At 39.5% G+C, this 21,854-nt stretch overlaps 1 protein-coding gene across 1 annotated transcript; it reads right to left on the reverse strand.

Annotated features, from left to right (window-relative positions):
• Positions 1-871: 871 nt before the first annotated feature.
• On the reverse strand, positions 872-21,133 carry LOC124276135. Its single transcript, XM_046711809.1, has 10 exons — positions 21,105-21,133; positions 13,591-13,603; positions 12,337-12,480; positions 11,819-11,963; positions 10,030-10,182; positions 8,428-8,616; positions 7,600-7,737; positions 3,581-3,640; positions 1,517-1,589; positions 872-1,212 (listed from the first exon to the last, which is right to left on the reverse strand). Exons 1-10 carry the CDS (start codon positions 21,131-21,133, stop codon positions 951-953), a joined length of 1,206 nt encoding a protein of 401 aa, XP_046567765.1. The 3' UTR covers positions 872-950.
• Positions 21,134-21,854: the final 721 nt, after the last annotated feature.

A 21,854-nucleotide genomic window follows, 5' to 3' on the forward strand; every position in this document is an offset into this window, starting at 1 on the left:
TGCTGATCTTTATGGAGAAGCATGTGCAACGTGAATGACCCACTCCCCTTACAATTTATGTACAAAGTATGTGACACCCCCCATGCAGCATGTAAAGTACAAAATCAATGACCGCCCTCCCAGGCCCTCACTATTCCCATAATGTCTAAGCATCGTTTTTAAATTTTGTCATGTACAAAACATCACTCTCTCTCTCCCCCCTCTCCCTCTCTCTCCCACTCTCTCACACACTCACACACACACACCACCCCTAGTATTTGTGTACAAAATGGGTGACCCCCCTAAAATCATCATCACCCCCCACACCCCCAGCCATAAATTATAAACGGTCCCAAATGTGATTTGTTTGGCTTCAGCTTTGAGCCGTACCCAATACAGCTGAACTATGCAACCAATTTAAAGTAAAGGATCATTTAAAATGCAGCAAATTCGGTCACAAACACCTGAATACGGAAATGTTTTCACAGTTACATAGCTTATTACGACAAAAATCAGAATTATTTCAGAACACAATAGAGTGTGAACTATTTCCATTAACGTGGCCGATTATATGATATTTATTACGTGATGTAAATTACATGATGCTTGCATTATAAAACAACAAAGTTAATGAAAATGAAACGTCGTACACCATGAGAGGTTTGCTTGAGTGGGAATTGCCACACGATATAAACGATTGAATAACTGACGAGTACAAAAATAATTAGAAACTCTTAAGGTTCTTCCAACCTATATTGGAAAATTAAATGTGAGCTACATATTTGCAGAGGAATATGGAAATATGTAACTGATAATTTTCAGTGTCTCCTCACAAAACATTAACTAAATCATATTCCGCGCATAGATCGCCTTAAGTTTTAGAGTTAACCGGGAGCAGTACTGCAGTAAATAGGGTTTTACGAAATTGTGGACTGTTTATCCCAGTTCTGGTCGTATCCCAGTTCTGGTCGCTACAGACGTAGTACACGTTGTACGTGTCGCGTCGTATCATACCCTCCATGCCCCCCAGGAGCTGCTGTGGTGTGGTGGTACAGCCTTGACAACTCGAGGTCATCAATGACGCAATAATTCCCATCATTCAGACTACACGGACCTTTGTCTGATGGAGTCTTGTCTTGACCATCTCTTGTTGAGGATTCAGATAAATCTCCCGGAAAATGACCGATGTGTCTATTAGATCGTGTCTTCATCTTAAAGCGGTACATCTTCTTTCTGAAACGAGAAAGAAAGAAAAACATAGTGCAAATATCTTGCACCTGTTGATAAAAATGTACTATTTGACTGCCTTATATATTTTAGTATAAAAAAATATCAGTCATGTAAACACCGAGGATATTAAATTATTATGAATTCACCGAGGATATGAAATTTTTGATTCTCCACATATTATATTCTGGAGAAGAATCGAACCTGGGCTACAGTTGTAACACAACCAAGTTCACGAAATGCATGGTTATAATGTTTGTTTGTTTTTTAAGAATTTTATCAAATATTAGTATTGGTGTCATTAACTCACGTTTTCAGTGTTATAAATACAAGTATACCACATGCTACTATCACCGCCACGGCACCCGCTGTCACAGCTCCAGCTATGCATGGAAAAAAGAGATGATTAAAGCATTATATACAGATAATAACACATACCATCGGTAGGTAATAAGAATATAACTGTTTCATCCACGGTTATCTCGCAGCGATAAACGTTTAGGATTGTTAAAACAAATGAACAGGCGGGTATGCGGAAATATATATACACAGTGAGAAAAGTAACGAAACACCTATGATTTGTAACCCCACATAGCACCTATATTCATATCATAATTATGTTTGATTATATGATTGTTTTGACCATTTGGGTGCAGGATACATTGATTGTTGATATACACATGCTATCATAGAAGACGAACATCAGTAGGTGTATCCTTCATTCGGCAAATGTTTCAGTAAACTTTCAGTAAACTGTTATAATTTTAACTAAATATTCTATAACTGTAGAATGTTGGCATGCCATTGTGGGCTACTGCAAGAGATCTTGGTTGTCATCCATCGACTATCAGCCGATTGGCCCAGAAATCATCACTAAACTTATGACCTAAAGGATCATCAGGTTGACGAGTATACATCTCTTCTCAGAATCACACACTTTATGTGAAGTGCCTTCCACATGGTCGTTTGTCCAACAGAACGGTACGAAATCGCCAGTAAATCGGCCGGTGTAGAACCAGATGGCCTATCAGATGTCATTTGTTATCCCCGAGCACAAAGCATCACGGGTGTCAAGGTTGAGGTCACCGACATTTGAGGTCATGGAGACTGACGGCTGAACTCGTGTTTGGCGTCGCAAAAATCACAGCGCATTACGGAATATAATGGACCAAATACCTTTTGGCGTTGCTGTACCACATTTCTTCGACCGCAATTGTTAACGACATACGACCATAGTTATCAACCAAATGAGTCAGTTTTTATGCATGATTTCTTCTATGAACAAAGCAGTTTTTCTTTTATTTCATTTCGATTTGCTATTTAATTATTCGTTAATTATTCAATTTATCTAGATAGTAAGTACAGTTGAAGTTTGGATACGTTCCCGTTGCAATAGCTAATTAATTGGTTAACATATTGATACTATGAACAATATGAGGTGTTGCGACACTTTTGTCTATGTGTATAAAAGCATGGTCGACCTACGATAAAATAGATTAAAACCAAAGATATTAAGATTTGAAATAAATTTACTTCATACAGACATGGTTATAGTGGGAGCATTGAATACATGAATACATCACTAATATTTCTGTGAGTTATACCACGCGTATGGGGCGGTGGGGTAGCCCAATGGTTAAAGTGTTCGTTCATCACGCCGATGACCTGGGTACATTGTGCCAAGCCCATTTCTGGTGTCCACCAGGTGATATTATTGAAGTAGTGCTAATAGCGATGTAAACAAACTCACCGACTCCTTAAGCGTGTCGGAAACTCTAGTTGGCTCCATTCCTATATTTTGCTATGGTATATTTACCTAGTTTTGTCAGCACTATACAGCACAAAATATATGTTCATTTAATGTTTAGCTAAACTCTAATACAACTGCCAGCGACTGATGGGATGGTGTCAATCCAGCTAGGGTCTATGCAGGTAGCAAAAGCACTGTAAGTCCGCATGGTCCCTAGTATGGTGATCTACCTTCAGTTGTTGGCGACCTATAGCCATGTTTGTATTGTACTGTTAAAGATAGAAATAGTGTTTTATGCTTATTACTTTACTGTCCTTTGCAGACAGGTAAGTATCTAAGTTTGTTTTTTTTAATTCATTTATACATTTACAAATTACAACTTTCATAGTCACGATATGGCTGAGATACTGCCGATGTGACTATAAATTTTAACTCACTCACTCACCCAAGAGGTACACGTGAGCGACCTGCATTACTACTCGCTGAGACGCTGTAATATACGTGAAGTACTTAGTAAAGCGGCGTTAGAAATATCTCACTTGATGTATGCACGTGTAGAAGAATGCGATAAGCGATCACCACCTACACACATAAAGTGACTAAACTGAGGCTTTCATGGTTTACCTGTTACATATACAGGAGTTGTCACGAGGTCGGTCCCTGGGCTGGCCACTGTGGGTAGTTCTAAAGATAAAAATATGTAATCTATTACACATGAAAGAAGGGAACTTCAAGTAAAGTGTGTAACGTGCGTCACCCAATGGAAGGGCGGTGGGTAGCCTAGTGGTTAAAGCGTTTACCTGGGTTCGAGTCTCCACATGGGTACAATGTGTGAAGCTCATTTCTGGTGTCCCCTGCCACGATATTGCTCGAATATTGCTAAAAGCGGCGTAAAACCAAACTTACTCGCCCAATGGAAGAGGTCAGATTAGGTAACTATGGTGGACGTAAGAGGCGACTGTTGTAAAAAAAAAAGGGGGGGGGTGAGGAAAGAGAGTTTAGCAGAATATCCGCCATTTTGATTTATGACGTCACATAGGTGTGACCTTTGTGTGACCTAATCAATTGTTGAACCCTTAAGCCCCACCCTCATTTGGGAGTCCCCTTCCGACCCAGGTGTGTGTCATCTTCAGGTTGACCTCATTTCACAGGGAGACAATGTAACAAGCTGACCTTGGGATAAACAACTTTCCCAGAGGTACCAACACAAGCACCACCTCCACAAGCACCACCAAAACCACCACCACGACAAGCACGACCACCACAAGTACCATCACCTATGATGCAACCAGTGCATTGGAAGAATTTAGGCTGCGCCATCCATTCACCATGATCGTCTCAGGGCCCACCTCCTGTGGGGAAACCTACTTAGTGAAGCAGCTTCTAGAAAGGATGAACATTAAACCTCATCCTGAACGTATTATATGGCTCTACAAACAATGGCAGCCACTGTATAACACCATTCAAGCCTGTGTTTATCCTTACGAGGCATTCCTTCTCACCTCAAAAGGATGCGTTTCTGGACCCCAGTGTTGTGAATGTGGTTATCCTCGACGACTTAAAGTCCACTGCCAGCAAAGATCCATGCACTACAGATCTTTTTACTGAAGGAAGTCATCATCGTAATCTCTCAGTGATATCTTTGAACCAGAATTTGTATTACAGTAAGGATCCCACATAATGAAGAAACTGTCATTATCTGCTTCTGTTCAACAACCCTATTGATCAAAAACCCATCATGACTTTGGCGAGGCAAATGTATCGAGGTAACACAGACCATTTCATGGAGCCATTTCAAAGGGCTACCCAGAAACCTTATGGATACTTGTTGGTTGATCTAAAACCCAAAACACCTCCCGACTTGCGACTTTGTCCCAATACATTCAGTTTAAAAGGAGGCCTTCAAGCTAGGACGATTCAGTCCGAGTTAGACGTTCAGAGTGAGCAGACGTGTGTAGAAAACCTCCCAACAATGTCATCTTGTGATGACTGTGGACTCGTGTTTCAAGACGTGCATGATTTGCAAAAACATAGAAGAAACTGGTGTCCTGAAAAGTCTTCAGTGGGTCCACCTGAAATACCTCAAGTTAAAAGGAAGTGGGAGGAAGACGACAACTTCTCTGCTGTGAAGAGACCACGTCCTCTGTCAGATTGTGACTATTGTGGTCAAGTGTTTAGTAATAACCACAACTTACAAAGACATTTACACGATAAACAATGTCCTGAAATGGAAAATGATGATGATGATAATGATGATGATGTATCGTTAAGCGATGTCACACAAAACAACAGGTAAAATAAGATGGCTGATCTCAAAGAGCAAGGTATAAGACAAATGTATTCACGTACACGTGAGCTGAATAAAGACTTTTTTGGATGAGAAACAACTGCTGTACACAAAAAGAGGTTTACATGAAGACATGATTCAAGCAAACTGAAAAAAATTCATCTGGAGCACGTTTAAAGAGACGTATGCCCGATTTATTACTTACATGTATCATATGCAGTGGGGTCCAAAGCCACAAGGAATACTGAAAGGTGTAGGAGACACAAATAATCTGTATCATGACGTGTTTTCCAAACTGTACCAATATAAATCTTGGGTAGAAGACTTAATTGATGATGATGATGAAGACATGACATCTGATGTAGAGAGTGAAGGACAAGACGATGAGGAAGGGCAATAAGACAATTAGCACAACATGTAAAGTAGACATTTGAGAGAGCTCCTATCCGAAAGCCCACTAATTTGAAACGGAGCTAATAAACAATGAAATCTGTATATCTCTTTGTTTTTTAATGTATTGTACCCGTGAAGGTCCGGGTTAGAATGAATCTTCAGTAACCCATGCTTGTTGTAAGAGGCGACTAACGGGATTGGGTGGTGGGGGCTCGCTGGCGCAGGTTGACACATCTCATCATCATATCGCAGTTGGGTAGATCGATGCTCATGCTGTTGATCACTGGGTTGTCTGGTCCAGACTCGATTATTTACAGACCATAGAGCTGGGATATTACTGAGTGCAAGATAAAACTAAACTCACTCACTCACTTAATGAATTGCTGGAGGATTGACATTAGACAACTGTTCGTTGTACAAATCTTTGTTTTACAACTGATAAATAATCCTCCCTATGTCACTGAAAACATTTAACCTACAATACAATTCTTAACACCAGGAGGTCCTTACCTCTTCATACCCACACAATATAGTCACAAGAAGCTTACACCAGTATTTCATTGTACTGTCTGTGGAATAAGAGCGGCTAACGGCATGTGAGTAACCTATGTGTCACATGATGTCAAAAAAGTGTCATATATAGTATTCATGGACATAAGATGGGTTTTTTATGTTTGCAATTGAGAGTAAAGTTCAGCTTTAAATTTTTTAGTAAAAGCACTGGAAAGTTTTACAGAAGAACACATGTAGGTTTGTTTTCTTATTCAGTAATATATATGACAAATGCTAAATCATTTCATCACTGTACAACCACTTGACACCCTACTTGAGATATTCAGTGACCATCAGTCCTCAACTGCTTACTATTTCCTGTCTTTAATTCAGGTCAGACATTTCTCTCCCTAGATAACGGAAGCTGACCACTTGTCAGCATACATTCATTGTAGGCTGTGCGCCACCACGCTGAAAATTATCAACGACCATTCCATGTACACATGATTACAGTCTGGCCTGTACTGGTCAACTTAAACCGGCTAACTTTGTGAGCATAGGAAGCCACACACAGGAAGCTAAACACATCAACCCTTTAAGTACGCACCAACTGGAACATATCTGTACACGCATAAACATAAATCATGGTGATACAAATGACAGCATTAAATACTTGAAATGGTGGTCAGTTTTAATGACTGGATGGAGGTGTTTTTAACAAACATAACACCTTACACTATTTCATCCAATCACAGCTGTCACATGTCTCTTCAGTTACGGCCCGACTCAGCGAGCATGCGATTCTGCTCTTAGTATAGTGCATAGACTGCGCCCCATTCACGCGTATATATACGGGCCCACATGGCGCATGAATTTTATTTGCTAACAGCTACAATTGTTTATTGTTCACGGATATGTAAAATAAATACTCAGAACTTCGGAGTTGTTCCTTGTGTACCAAATGACAGCATATTTTAACTGGCTAGTGATACCTTTGATTTAACAAAATGCGCTCTGATATTTTCACAACTTTTAACGTAATAAATAGCAGCTAAATTCCCCTCATATGCATACTGTGATATTAATTCAACGTTGAAAAGAGATTTTGCTGTTTGAACACTCGAGGGAAACTCGGCAAACTCATACCACTCATAAGATAATTGAATAATAATCACAGGCCACTAAGGTCAACCTGAAGGTCACACACACACACCTGGGCCGGAAGGGGACTCCCAAAGGAGGGTGGGGCTTAAGGGTTCAACAATCGATTAGGTCACACAAAGGTCACACCTATGTGACGTCATAAAATCAAAATGGCGGATATTCTGCTAAAACCATCCCCATGTTGGTCATGGAAATATAGACAATATTTGAGCATTACAAATGTTAAAGTAAACGTCAGAAAATCTAACTCTCTAGAATGATTATGAGCCTTTTATGCTTCTTACAGATTGAGATAAGACATACTTACCAGCTGTAGATTGGCATACAGCTGGGTATTTTTCTGAACAGTTATACCAGTCCATGGATAATATGCCACCTACATGTCGTGCAGCCAGACATTGTCTTGAAATGTCCTCACGAGTAAACTTCATTTCCACTGGTATTCCTATTAAGGAAGATATGGTACATATTTGGCATGTCCAATGCTGTCAAATTGGAAGATTATTATAAGTTGTTCTCTGGCCACGAGAGGGACATGGGTTGATGTACCCTCTATGTTTGTTTCAACCCATGGGCCCCGAGGGACCAGTGAACAACGTAATCATCTTACCGAACACCTCAATGTTATTTTTGAACTGTTTGAAGCACGGGTACTGAATCATAATAAAAATCATCACAACAACAGCCTATACTCTACTAACACGAAGTACCAAACGAAATCCCATAGTTTGGCATTTCCAGCGGGTAACATAGGAAATGTTACTTGCTTGTAAGCGGAGTACATTGATTGGCTCAGCCAATCAGAAAACGACATTTAAGTGTGAGGTAAGATAAAATTGATATGTCCAATGCCATTAATACGGATGAATATATACTTACATGCACCGTCTGTGAGTCAAGAATGACACACAATGCTATCGAATGCTGTCAACAAGGCTGAATATATGAACGCATCTGTGTGCATATTAGATTAGATCATTAGAACTAACCAACCGCTTTACCTTGATATTATAACGCACTTGGAACTACTAAATTTTACAACTGAACTTGCATGACATACATGTAAAACAAGAAACTTGAAGACAGGTTCAAATGTTCAACCAGTGACGAGGCTTATACAGATCTATAATCATACCATTAATCCATCTCCATTCTGTAACACGCCGTAAACCTATCCAGTAGGCGGCGAACTTCATCACAGTCAGAAGATTCTTTCTATTTGCGTCTGTCACTTTAACCAGTCTGCAATCACTGCGTGCTTCCTCCCATGTGCTAGCTCTATTGGCAACACATACGTTTCCAGAACAATTGGAAAACGGAAAACCTGAAATAATTAGATTACTCATAAGGCGGAATCGCATGAACTGATAACCCCCCCTGCTGACACTGGTCAAAACAAGATTGTGCAAAGAAACTACATGAAATGAACTGTTTCAAATCCATGATACCATTTTCCATTTAATCATTTACAATTGAGTAAAAGGCAATAATAGAACTGTTTAAATGCCTATGTCTATTTTTGTCAAATGCGGCATTGTCCAAATCGATCGGCATAACGTGAAAATGGTCGTACATTATACTTTAAAGGTTACTATATTCACATTCTGGATGCCAGACTACAATGGTAGAGGACTATATGATTTAACATGTGAGGGTAGTCCATAGTTTTCCTTAAAGTTGTGACCACCTCCGTGGTGTAGTGGTTAGAGCGTCCGCCCGGAGAGCGGAAGGTCGCGGGTTCGATCCCAGACCGCGTCATACCAAAAGACGTTAAAATATGGTACTTGTTGGTCCCTGTCTGGCGCTTGGCATTAATGGGTACAACAAGGACTGGTCGGCCCGGAGTCTGAGTGGGGTATTCATGCTTCACTGCGGCATGGTATCTCAGTGAGCTAGCACTATAAAACCAGCTTAAGTCTGGGCTAGTACAAGCAGCCGCATATACACATACACACGCATGCACGTCGTCATATGAGCGAAATATTCTTAAGCACGACGTTAAACCCAATTTCACCTCACCTCACTTCACGTTAAAGTTGTTAACGACATTCAGGTAAAAACAAATTGCCAGAAATTGTAATTGAATGTCAAAATACCATCCGTAATGCCTTGCGACAGGCAGAGTAACAACACGTGCGATCTTCTGACAATTTTGCTTTGATTCGGCCAGGGTTCGATCCACAGACCTTCCACTCTCCAGGCATCACTCTATCCTCTAGACCACCCAGGCGGTGTCATATCGAAGGCCCAAAATCGAACCCCTACGTGGGTACATAAAGTGACGCCTGTGTCCTGCGGGATCATAGACATCCCCTAATTAGGATTCTTGGTCAACACCAGGCCCGAAAACAAGAGTTTACCTGTGGCTTCTTCCGCCTATTGTTGACACGTAAATGTAAATGACGAAACTAAACAACTGCGGGTTATACCTTGTGCATACATTTCTCTATGTCATCTTAGGGGCGGTGGGGTAACCTAGTGGTTAAAGCGTTCGCTCTTCACGCCGCAGGCCCGGGTTCAATTCCCCACATCGGGAAGCCCATTTCTGGTGCTCCCCGCAATTATATTGCTGGAATATTGCTAAAAGTGGAGTAAACCCTAACTCACTCACTCCCTCACTCACTCACTATGTCATCATAGCTCAAATAGAAAAAAAGACCATCTAGCTTCTTATCCATGTATCACAATATGCTATATCGTGACAGGCAAAACCTATAGTATTAATTATCACATATACCTGTAGTTTTCTTGCATGCAGAGAATTTCTTGGTCTTCTCGCAGTCCTCAGTCAAATGGTATGATAAGTAGTCCTGTTTTTTATTGGTATGCCTGTTTTTCTCTGCATAGCCACACCTCCCAGATGGTGAGATGTTAACGTTCGTCGTCTTATCTACAATAATAATCGTTTGATGGGCATTCCATAAGTTGGCGAGTCAATGTTAAAGCATACGACGTTCTGAATAACAACTTCTTCAAAGTTTCGGTGTAGATTATTACACCGTTTTCAAGCTCTAAACAAACTATATCTCAATTTTCTTGGACCAAAGTACATTCACTTTAGTACTAAACAGCATGTGCAAACAACGTGAAGAACAGAATATTTAAATTGTATAAAAACTGCTCAAAACACATAATACATGCTAACTTCCACGCCCCTATGTTCTACCTCAGGAATGGTTTGGTTTGGATGTTGTTTAACGCCGCACTCAGCAATATTCCAGCCATATGGCGGCGGTCTGTAAATAACCGGACCTGGGCCAGACAATCCAGTGATCAACAGCACGAGCATCGATCTACGAAATTGGGATACGATGTCATTTGTTAACCAAGTCAGCGAGTCTGACCATCCGATCCCGTTAGTCGCCTCTTACGACGAACACGGGTTGTTTTAAAACAGGTCTAATCCGAATCTTCATGGGTAACTTAAAATGTAACACATGTTATATTTGGGATTACACTTTCTTAGTAAAGTACAGAATATTGTAGTCTTGTTGGGTTGTGTCCCATCCGGGATTCCAACCCACACCCTCAGAGTCAGGCACCTAATCGCCAGCACACAAAGTCAGCCGCCTAACCCGCTCAGCCAACGTTAAAAAAAGTACTAGAGTCTGTTCTTTACTAAGAAAGTAATCCTAAATATAACATATGTTACATTTGACCACTTTCTAAATGGCATTCAATAATCACAACCTAAAATGGTAATCTGTTCTTCTGTTGTAGCAATAGCAATTCTGTTGTAGCAATAAGTTATGTTGTAACACAAAGTTCTGTTGTAGCAATAAGTTATGTTGTAACACAAAGTTCTGTTGTAGCAATAAGTTATGTTGTAAAACAAAGTTCTGTTGTAGCAATTAAGTTATGTTGTAACACAAAGTTCTGTTGTAGCCTAAAGTTATGTTGGAACACAAACATCTATTGAAGCAATACGTTATGTTGTAACACAAAGTTTCAGATCAGTTGATGTGCATCGGGCGATCACATACACGATTCATTCTTCTTGCAAAATGCAGTGTTAACGAGTGTTTACAGTCATACATAATTGTATTTAGAACTTTATGAGTAATCAAGCATGATTTTCAAAAGGACGGTTCGAACAAACATGAACTGATTTTCTGCTGAAAGTCTTTAAGATCAGTTCAAGGAAGTTGTAATCTGCTTAAAGTGAGTACAGTTTCAGGCACCGTTAAGCAATATTCCAGCAATGGCACGACGGGGGACCCAAAAATGGGTTCGCGCATTGTACCCATGTTGTAAATCGAACCCGGTGTTCGGCGTAACGCGTGAACGTTTTAACCACTAGGCTATCCCACCGCCCCAATCTGCTTAAAAGAGAGAGCATATGGTTTAATAACCGATAGCTGTTTGGTTTGTTGTTGTTGTTGTTGTTGTTTTGGGAGTTGTTTATTTGTGTACATACTATTGTCTCAAATTTACCTATTTTATAAGCCTATCAATTAGAAATTGTTTTATATATTATATATTTTATGAAAGGAGTAATCTTGTAAGGCGATGTACTACTACTTTACCTCTCCGATATACGGTCACCGTTGTGTCATCGCCACACAGGTCATTGTAGTCCCCTGGACATCGGATCTCTGTCGCCCTCCTCTTGTGGACAATTTTCAACTTCAGCTGTGTGCTCAGGAGGCCGAGACAATAGCAATTATATCCCTGGTTTAAAAGTACAGTCAATGCAATAGTGTGAGAGAAGTGAGTTTAGTTTTTCACGCCAAGACTCAGCAATAATTCTTAAAATATTACAGAATTATGCTTGAAAGTAATGGGAATGGGTCATTGATTTTGTAAATGACATGAAGGGAGGGGTCACTTACTTTTTACATAAATGTTGGGGAGGGGGGGTTGGGGGTCATGCGTACTGTACATGCTCCTCCATACAAATCATCATCACCCTGGTCTTCGGCTTGAAGAGCGTACGTTTTAACCACTAGGCTACCCACATACAAAACAGTTGCTACACAATAAATCAAACTAAAGCGCCTTAGCTTTAAACATAACAATGAAATTATGCAATAACGTTACCTACCTTTAGTCCGAAAAGACCATAATAGCTTCCACATGACAGACGACAAGTAAATGCCGAGTTGTTGTCTGGAGTAAAACGCGTTGCGTTTGCTGCCCTCGTCGGTGGAGATGTACCCGACCCTGGTGTAGTATCTGGTGTTGTTATCTGAAACAACAGACATCGGACAAACATTAGGTAAAAGGTGCACTCTGAAATTTATAAAACAGCTATCCTGAATCATTCACTAAATATATAGACTAATAGTCGTTAGCCTATTCCAGTTTGATTGAAATCTTGGAGATAGTTTTCATGATGTAATTTCATATTATTAAAGCAGATGTCAATTAGGGTTGGGTATCGCCAAAATGTTCAATTATTAGATATATTGTGATATGTGTTGGCGTATTGCAATATGTATTGCAATATATTGTGAAAGTGTAACACTTGGGTTAAGGTAATGAAATTACTGTTTCCTTTCGTTTGAAACAATGCCAATGGCCACTGCAGGAATTAAATGTATTTGAACAAGAGATCAATTGAAAATGTTTCTGAAGACTTCGCTCTAAAGTTTGGAACTTGAGAAAAAGCATCTGCAGCGGAGTCCGCCATTTTGGTTTGCCGGTACCAATCTAATTTTTTTATTTATTTAGTTTAAAAGTCACGCAAATGCAATTATGTGAATAATAAACATTCTCAAAACCATTAATGTATAATAATATATAGGAAATACAAAGGTTATTAGTAATTTTGACTACATCACGGAAATTACCGATGGTATCGGGTGAATCTGTTGCGAAAAGTGTACCGCAATGTATCGTATTGTGAAGTTCGATTTGCAATATACCGGTTAACCGGTATTATCGTCTTTGTAGTCTTGGGAGGTAAGCAAAGTTTGGGAGAGGTTTTACCTGTCCATATCAAAGACGAATACTGAAAGCCGCCAACCCAGTACACCTTGTTCTCATCGAGTAGGTTTGTCAGATCATCCAGGCTACTTTGCTTCCGAGGTACAAACAGGTGCCCGCCTGATCTAGTACAAACGGTATTGACGGCGGCCCACCAGGAACTTGTGTTTTCCGTTTTGTAATTGTCATAATTAAGCCAGAGAGCTGAAACAGTGAATGAGTGAGTGAGTTTAGTTTTACGCCGCTTTTAGCAATATTCCAGCAATATCACGTCGGGAGACATGAGAAATGGGCTTCACACATGTTACCGTGTGGGGAATCGAACCCGTGTCTGCGGCGTGACGAGCAAATGCTTTAACCACTAGGCTACCCCATCGCCCCAGCTGAAACAGAAGGGTGAGACGTGTTATCTAATACAAGGCATAATCAGTATATCGTACAGTCAAACACCGCCCCAGCTGAAACAGAAGGGTGAGACGTGTTATCAAATACAATGCGTAATTAGTATATTGTACAGTCAAACACCGCCCCAGCTGAAACAGAAGGGTGAGACGTGTTATCTACTACAAGGCGTAATCAGTATATCGTACAGTCAAACACCGCCCCAGCTGAAACAGAAGGGTGAGACGTGTTATCTAATACAATGCGTAATTAGTACAGTGGAAACCGCCTAAGTAAAGACCGCTTAACTAAACAGACCTGATAAGTAAACAATTTTCTTTGGTCCCGGCAAATTTCTTCATTAATTATCATTATTAGAGTCTGGTTAACTGAACTCGGATAAGTAAACGATACCGCTTAACTAAACGTCTCTCACGGTCCCTGGAAGTAAATTACTTAACAAAAGAGACTGGATAACTAAATTAGCGATCACCACATAATCCGACATGAGGGGTAGTCGTGTCAGTCTCCAGTCAAACAAACATCCTACTTACAGCTCGCTGGCGTCATGCAGTTGACAATACACTGACAACTGGACACCAGCCCTGATAAGTTGTTCATTGTTACATATGCATACATATACATGCATATGGTTGTCATTTGCAGGTTTTTATAAGTTTGGATAAGTAAAATACCTGATAAGTAAACAATTTTGGCGAGTCCCTTGAGATTTTACTTATCAGGTTTCCACTGTATATTGTACAGTCAAACACCGCCCCAGTTGAAACAGAAGGGTGAGACGTGTTATTTAATACAAGGCGTAATCAGTATATCGTACAGTCAAACACCGCCCCAGCTGAAACAGAAGGGTGAGACGTGTTATCTAATACAAGGCTAATACGCGTAATCAGTATATCGTACAGTCAAACACACGCCCAGCTGAAGCAGAAGAAGGGTGAGGCGTGTTATCTAATACAAAGTAATCAGTATATCGTACAGTCAAACACCGCCCCAGCTGAAACAGAAGGGTGAGACGTGTTATCTAATACAAAGGCGTAATCAGTATATCGTACAGTCAAACACCGCCCCAGCTGAAACAGAAGGGTGAGACGTGTTATCTAATACAAGGCGTAATCAGTATATCGTACAGTCAAACACCGCCCCAGCTGAAACAGAAGGGTGAGCCGTGTTATCTAATACAAGGCGTAATCAGTATATTGTCACAGTGTGGTCTTACATGTTTTAGGTTTGATAATACAAACATCCAAATCGCTGACAAGGTCAAATACCTTGGTGTGATTATCGACTCAGATGTGTCACTGGATGATCACGTTTCCCATCTAGTCCAGAGCTGCTTTGCTCAGTTGCGTACTATTGGACACACAGGGGTTCGAATCACTGTTTGGACAATAATTTTTAAAAATAAAAATCTAGATTTTTGCAACCGTATATTGTTTTTATATGTTATGAGTAACTTATATTTCAAATTTGAACGAAATCGGTGAAGAAATGGATTTTTTAGAAAATTCTCCCGCTTCACTCATTTCATAAAATACACAAGGGATGACACTCACGATGCTCAGAGCATGATCGAAAACGGCACGGCGCGACTATTTTAACGTGCGTTCGATCAAACCTTACGTTTTTCACAAAACAACGTGTTGAGCGTGTAGATTATTCTTTTGGCCTTCTGCTCATCGTATTTAGTTCGTCTAACTGCATTTCATATTTGACCACTGACCCTCGCATTACCACTACCCTCCGTTTTGAACAAACGTCTGGCCGCCCTTCGGGAAACATCGACACTGTCCGAAACTCTCGGATTGACTCGGAACACAAAACGGCTCTCATTGGTCAATTTCCACGTGTGCAATTATAGCGGAATATTGTTTTGACAGTTGATATGTTTGGAAAACTCGAAAATGGTTTTAGAACTTCTGTCATGGTGAGTAAAATTATTTTAGGTGGTGAATGCAATAAAATGAAAATCTGACAGCCTTATAAAAAATGTCAAGCACGCAAATCGGAAAATATTTCACTTCTGTAAATTCATAGATTATTTTTAGATTTAACATGTAATATGATAGGTCAACAACATTTTCAGTTATATCCAATGACTTCCAATTCAATATCAATTCATGATGATTGTTGATTTAATATTCAATATTTCATACAGTTTCCACAGTATAATACAACACACACAAACATTTCACATGTTGGTACTTGTATTCAATAATACATTTTCAATCAGTAATACCTGCCTACATAGTGAGACATCCTTACGATAGTTGAACTTATTGCCGCCATCCTCATGTTGCGGAACATAGTCAAATAGGCTTTTTGCTGCATTGTGAAAGTAATCAAAATTACATCATTCTGTCATTTCCCTTGTATAGGAGAATTTCTAAAATTTGAAAAACTCTTATAGAAATACTTGTGACTCAAGTTCAGTCAAAAAACTCAAGCATTATCAACAATGAAACCATTAAAAATCAATTCTCAATCTCATCTATTGAGTCAGTCATATATGAATTACATTTTAACTTCTTAATCATACCTGTATTACCTTACCCCATTAGTCAACATATTCATATATACACAGCAATATTGTAAAACTGACTGCAGTTATTTAAGTCAAAATATATATGCTTGTTGGAAAATATCAAGAAACATTTTGAAATTATGTCATTTCTTCAGTAAAAAATCATAAAAAACGGTTACATGAATTCACTTTTCAATCCTAAAAGTAATATATTCCCCCTGAAACAATCAAAATGCTACAAACTGCAACATCAATTATACGATAGGGTGCATCATTAGAAAACCTTTGAAGTAAGGTGCATCACTTCACAAGATGATTTTTAACATGGAAGTAAAACCTGGTGGCTCAACTAGCTGGCAGTGGCTCAACTAATCCCTTGCCTACCTTCATGAACTACAGAGTCCATGGTTCTATTTTTGTTGTTGTTAATGTTTTCAAGATTCCTATGTTTAAAAGGTCAGGCTTTGAAATTTTTCTCACAGGAAAGAACTTTCTGTGCTAGTTCAGTAGCAATAACTTTCTTGAGAGAACTTCTATTCACTTTAACTTCATATGCCAAACAGAGCTCAAGAAATTTTGCCTTGGTAAACTTTCGAGAATCAAATTAGTTTGGGTTCACTTTGAAAATGCTTGTGGGAAGCAAGATAGCTTTTCATCTTTCAAATAGTTTTCATTACCCAGTTACGTTTGTTCCTATTTGTTCCTGGATAAACCCTATGGATGGTCTCAAAATTAATAAAACAATCAAACACATTTTTTCTGTTATCTATCAATGCATTTCATTGTCCATAATGATAGATTACATAATTACCATATACAAACTGAATCTTTACTTACATATTTATTTCCCATTTCTATAAAACACTAAATTTGTCATGAATATTTCATAACTCCAACAGTTCTTATATTGCTAGTATTGTACATGAGATGACAAATGATGTTGGAAAAAGAGTAGAGTTTATCAACACAAAAAAATTGCATTGGTGATTGCAAACTAAATATTGTGAAATAATATGAATTCCTTAAGGTGAAACAAATTTATCTAAACTTCTGGAACACTTTCACAAACATAAAATTAAACTACATTTCTGTTAAAACCATTCACAATCAGATGTAGTCTACAAATAATTCATATACAGAATCAATTTGTTGGAGTAACCCTCGAACATTGATGTCTTTTTTATATGAAAGTTTTGTGTTTATAATAAGAAATATTTTCAATATACACATATTTGATTTACATCTGTCATTATGTGAGGCAGATGTTTGTCACTGGGGAATTCTATGGACAATAGATTACTATACATTCATACTTCGTGCCGTTTTCGATCATGCTCTGAGCATCGCGAGTGTCATCCCTTGTGTATTTTATGAAATGAGTGAAGCGGGAGAATTTTCTAAAAAATCCATTTCTTCACCGATTTCGTTCAAATTTGAAATATAAGTTACTCATAACATATAAAAACAATATACGGTTGCAAAAATCTAGATTTTTATTTTTAAAAATTATTGTCCAAACAGTGATTCGAACCCCTGTGATTGGACATATCCGACCATATCTCACCACCGAATCTGCCACCACCCTTGTCCTGTCTCTAGTTATGAGCAGGATTGATTACTGTAACTGTCTTCTCACTGGTGCCACTAAGACACAGATAAGGAAACTTCAGCGTGTGCAAAACGCTGCTGCACGTATAGTGACCCAGTCACGTAAATCTGATGACGCTCTGAAACTCCTACATTCTTTACACTGGCTGTCCATTCACTATAGGATTCAATTCAAGCTTCTGTGCCTCACTTTCCGCTGTCTGTCTGGATCTGCCCCTTCGTATCAGTCCCTCACACAGCACCGCCCATGTCGCTCTCTCCGTTCACAGGATAAACGTTTCCTCGTTATCCCCACTGTGAGGACTTCTACGTATGGTGAAAGGTCCTTTTCGTATGCAGCCTCTACAGCCTGGAATCAACTACCTCAATATCTACGTGACTGCACAGAACTTTCTAATTTTAAATCTTAACTAAAGACTCACTTTTTCAGATTAGCTTATGATTGTTAACGATAATTCATTGCATTGTTTCCATGTATCTATCTAATCTTTTATTCTCTCCTATAGTCTGTTTGTATGTACATCTATGTCTTGCGCTTTGAGCATGTTGTACATGGAAAACAGCGCATTACAAGCATGCTATTATTATTGTACAATCAAACACCGCCCCAGCTGAAACAGAAGGGTGAGCCGTGTTATCTAATACAAGGCGTAATTAGTATATTGTACAGTCAAACACCGCCCAAGCTGAAACATAAGGGTGAGCCGTGTTATCTAATACAAGGCGTAATCAGTATATTGTACAGTTAAACACCGCCCCAGCTGAAACAGAAGAATGAGACGTGTTACCTAATACAAGGCGTAATCAGTATATTGTACAGTCAAACACCGCCCCAGCTGAAACAGAAGGGTGAGCCGTGTTATCTAATACAATGCGTAATCAGTATATTGTACAGTCAAACACCGCCCCAGCTGAAACAGAAGGGTGAGCCGTGTTATCTAATACAAGGCGTAATCAGTATATTGTACAGTCAAACACCGCCCCAGCTGAAACAGAAGGGTGAGCCGTGTTATCTAATACAAGGCGTAATCAGTATATTGTACAGTCAAACACTCATGTGTCGAACCGACGGTTGTGTCGAAGTATATGTTTGGTCCCTTCGTATTCTCAGTTTAGTTATCATTTCGGTTATGTCGAGCATCGGGTAATGCGAAATATTTGCGCAGATACTTCGACACAACGGTGTTTAAGTGTATATAATCTGTAAGCGATGACCTTTATGTCGGAACATGTGTAAATAGACCCCTGATGCCAGTGGTGGAATTGAAAATAATCTGTAATTTAAGTTATATTGGGGATTACACTTTCAAGTACACATTCCAGTACCTGTTTACACAGTCAGGAAAGATTGAACTGGTTTAAACATTAATGTTTCGTTTGACTACATACTGTATGCTTTCCTATAAGAAAACAATGCAGTGGTTAATTTATCTCATTATTAGTTTTGGGATTACACTTTCTCAGTAAAGTACAGATTCTAGTACTTTCGTTGGGTAGAGTCCCATCCTGGATACGAACCCACACTCTCAGACACCTAATCGACAGAATAGAAAGCCAGCAATCTAATCCACTCAAAAATCAAAGTCTGTATCCATACATTATTTCATATCGTCGAATAGAAACATGATACTCCAGTCTCACTGGGTATGTACTTGTGATTTGATATAGTGAAGAAGTGAAGTAGTAAACCGTACTCACATATTTGTCCGGAACAAAGAGAGACACTCCACAAAAACAGGCACACCACATGAATCAACATCTCAACTGAGTCAACAGTCAAACGACACTTCGCCCAACATGGCAGTTCGTGATATGTGTAGTCAATGAAATGGCATTAATGCCGTGTCTCATGTATTGCGTTATGTGCATTACATTTAGACTGGCAGCTTCCTTCCTCATTCATTTGAAAGATTTGTATCATGTCAAGTCATGCATAGTTATCATTGTCTTCAACACTAACATTTCTCAAAGAGTCGAGCTGTGGTCTCTATCTCATCATGTTGAATATATACGCATACACGTATAGCAGGTATCACATAAAGGGATAGGACCGCCTCCGTGGTGTAGTGGTTAGAGCGTCCGCCCGGAGAGCGGAAGGTCGCGGGTTCGATCCCCGATCGCGTCATACCAAAAGACGTTAAAATATGATACTTGTTGGTCCCTGCCTGGCGCTCGTCTTTAATGGGTACAACAAGGACTGGTTGGCTCGGAGTCATTATAATGTGTCTGAGTGAGGTATCCATGCTTCACTGCGGCATGGTATCTCAGTGGGCTAGCACTATAAAACCAGCTTCAGTCTGGGCTAGTACAAGCAGCCGCACATACACATTCACACGCATGCACGTCGTCATATGCGTGTGTATATTCTCAAGCACGACGTTGAACCCAAATTCACCTCACCTCACATAAAGGGGTAGACGGATGTTTCGATGGATGAATGGTATTTCTATACTGAACCAGCAAACAGGCTGAGCCGTACAAATAGTATCAATGGAAATATGTTCATAATCTTTGCAAAACACATCACATGCTCATGTAGAAGACAAGCATTGTCTGGTAAAAGGAATGCCGTAGTCAATGTGCATTATCAGCTCCTTGAGAAGTATACAACTTTCGAATGAATGAAAACCATTTACGTTAAAATCACTGCACTGTCACGCGATGAACAAAATATATCTCAAGAATGTTTATACCTATGCTCTACATTTACCTGCATATAATTATAAATATGTGTTCCAGTGACAACTACTCGAGAAAATATATATAAGGAGATGGTCAGTTCGAAGCTATTGTTTATTAAGCAAGGATATAATACATATACGTTGAATTACATATGAATTAATGATCTCTATTTCTTCCAGTTACTCCGGAGAGTGACACATGTTCGCCACCCCTTCAACATAACATATTTACAAAGGTATCATAAAGAAAAATGAAATCTTCACAAAGCCACATATTTACATGATCGTTGTGAGAAATACGTCACTGCCTGTAAGATCACTGTCTATAGATAAAGCAGTGATCGCAGGCTCCAGGAGCTTATGTCATGTGATGCACATCAACTGTCAAGGCTCATATTCTCTACCATAGGGGTTATGCCACCTAGTAATTCACAATTTTGGCTTCGTCATCTGCACATTCTTCGATACACATGTACCGTTGGAGGCTTCATGTTTCAAATAGATGCTTATAAAGAAAGTTTCTTGCTAAAGCCGTACAATATGCTAGTTGGTGCTTTATTATGTCCTCGCACTCTTCATTACATTAAACACTGGAGACAATTCAGGGATACTGAAGGTATTAATAAAGGTAGCATACAATACAAGCACATGAGTAACTAAACAATCACTTACCTATCCTGGTGAGGCAGGGCGTCCTTCATAGCCCCGTTCCACTTAAAACCAACCTACAAACTGTTGCTGTCCGCATGACTCTGAACATAGGGTTTACACTATGTTCCCTCTATCTCCCTCCCACCTCAACTGTTCGCCTATCAGATCTTCAGAACTTATATGATCAACTCCCGAAGCCCTGCATAATCATGGGCGACTTCAACAGCCATAACCCCCTATGGGGGAGTACTGATACAAATAGTAAGGGAAAGGTCCTTGAAGAGTTTCTCTCAAATAATGATGTATGCATCTTCAACGATGGATCAAACACCTACCTCCATCCTGCCACTGGATCATACTCTGCTCTCGATCTATCACTTACAGATTCTAATCTTTTAAATGAGTTCGAATGGTCGGTCCATGACGACCTTTGTGGAAGCGACCACTTCCCAACAATTCTTACTCCTATCAACCAAATTTTACTAAGGCCAATTGGCCTTTATTCCAAACCCTATGTTCAGAAAACTTAAGCCGGACAACTTCAGGAATGTTCCTGACCCCATTGAACTATTTTCAGACGTCCTAAATGCCATCGGAGACAAAACTATTCCAAAGTCCTCTGCAAACCCGCACATACGCAAACTATGGTTTGATACAAACTGCAAACAAGTTAGGAAAAATAGGAGGAAGGCGGAAAAATATTTCCGACAACATCCTACAGTGCATAACCTGAATGCTGTTAAAATGACAAATGCCAGGGCAAAACGTACC

This window comes from Haliotis rubra, unplaced genomic scaffold (assembly GCF_003918875.1).
Source record: "Haliotis rubra isolate DU_JTF1 unplaced genomic scaffold, ASM391887v1 Scf206, whole genome shotgun sequence".
NCBI lineage: Eukaryota > Metazoa > Mollusca > Gastropoda > Lepetellida > Haliotidae > Haliotis > Haliotis rubra.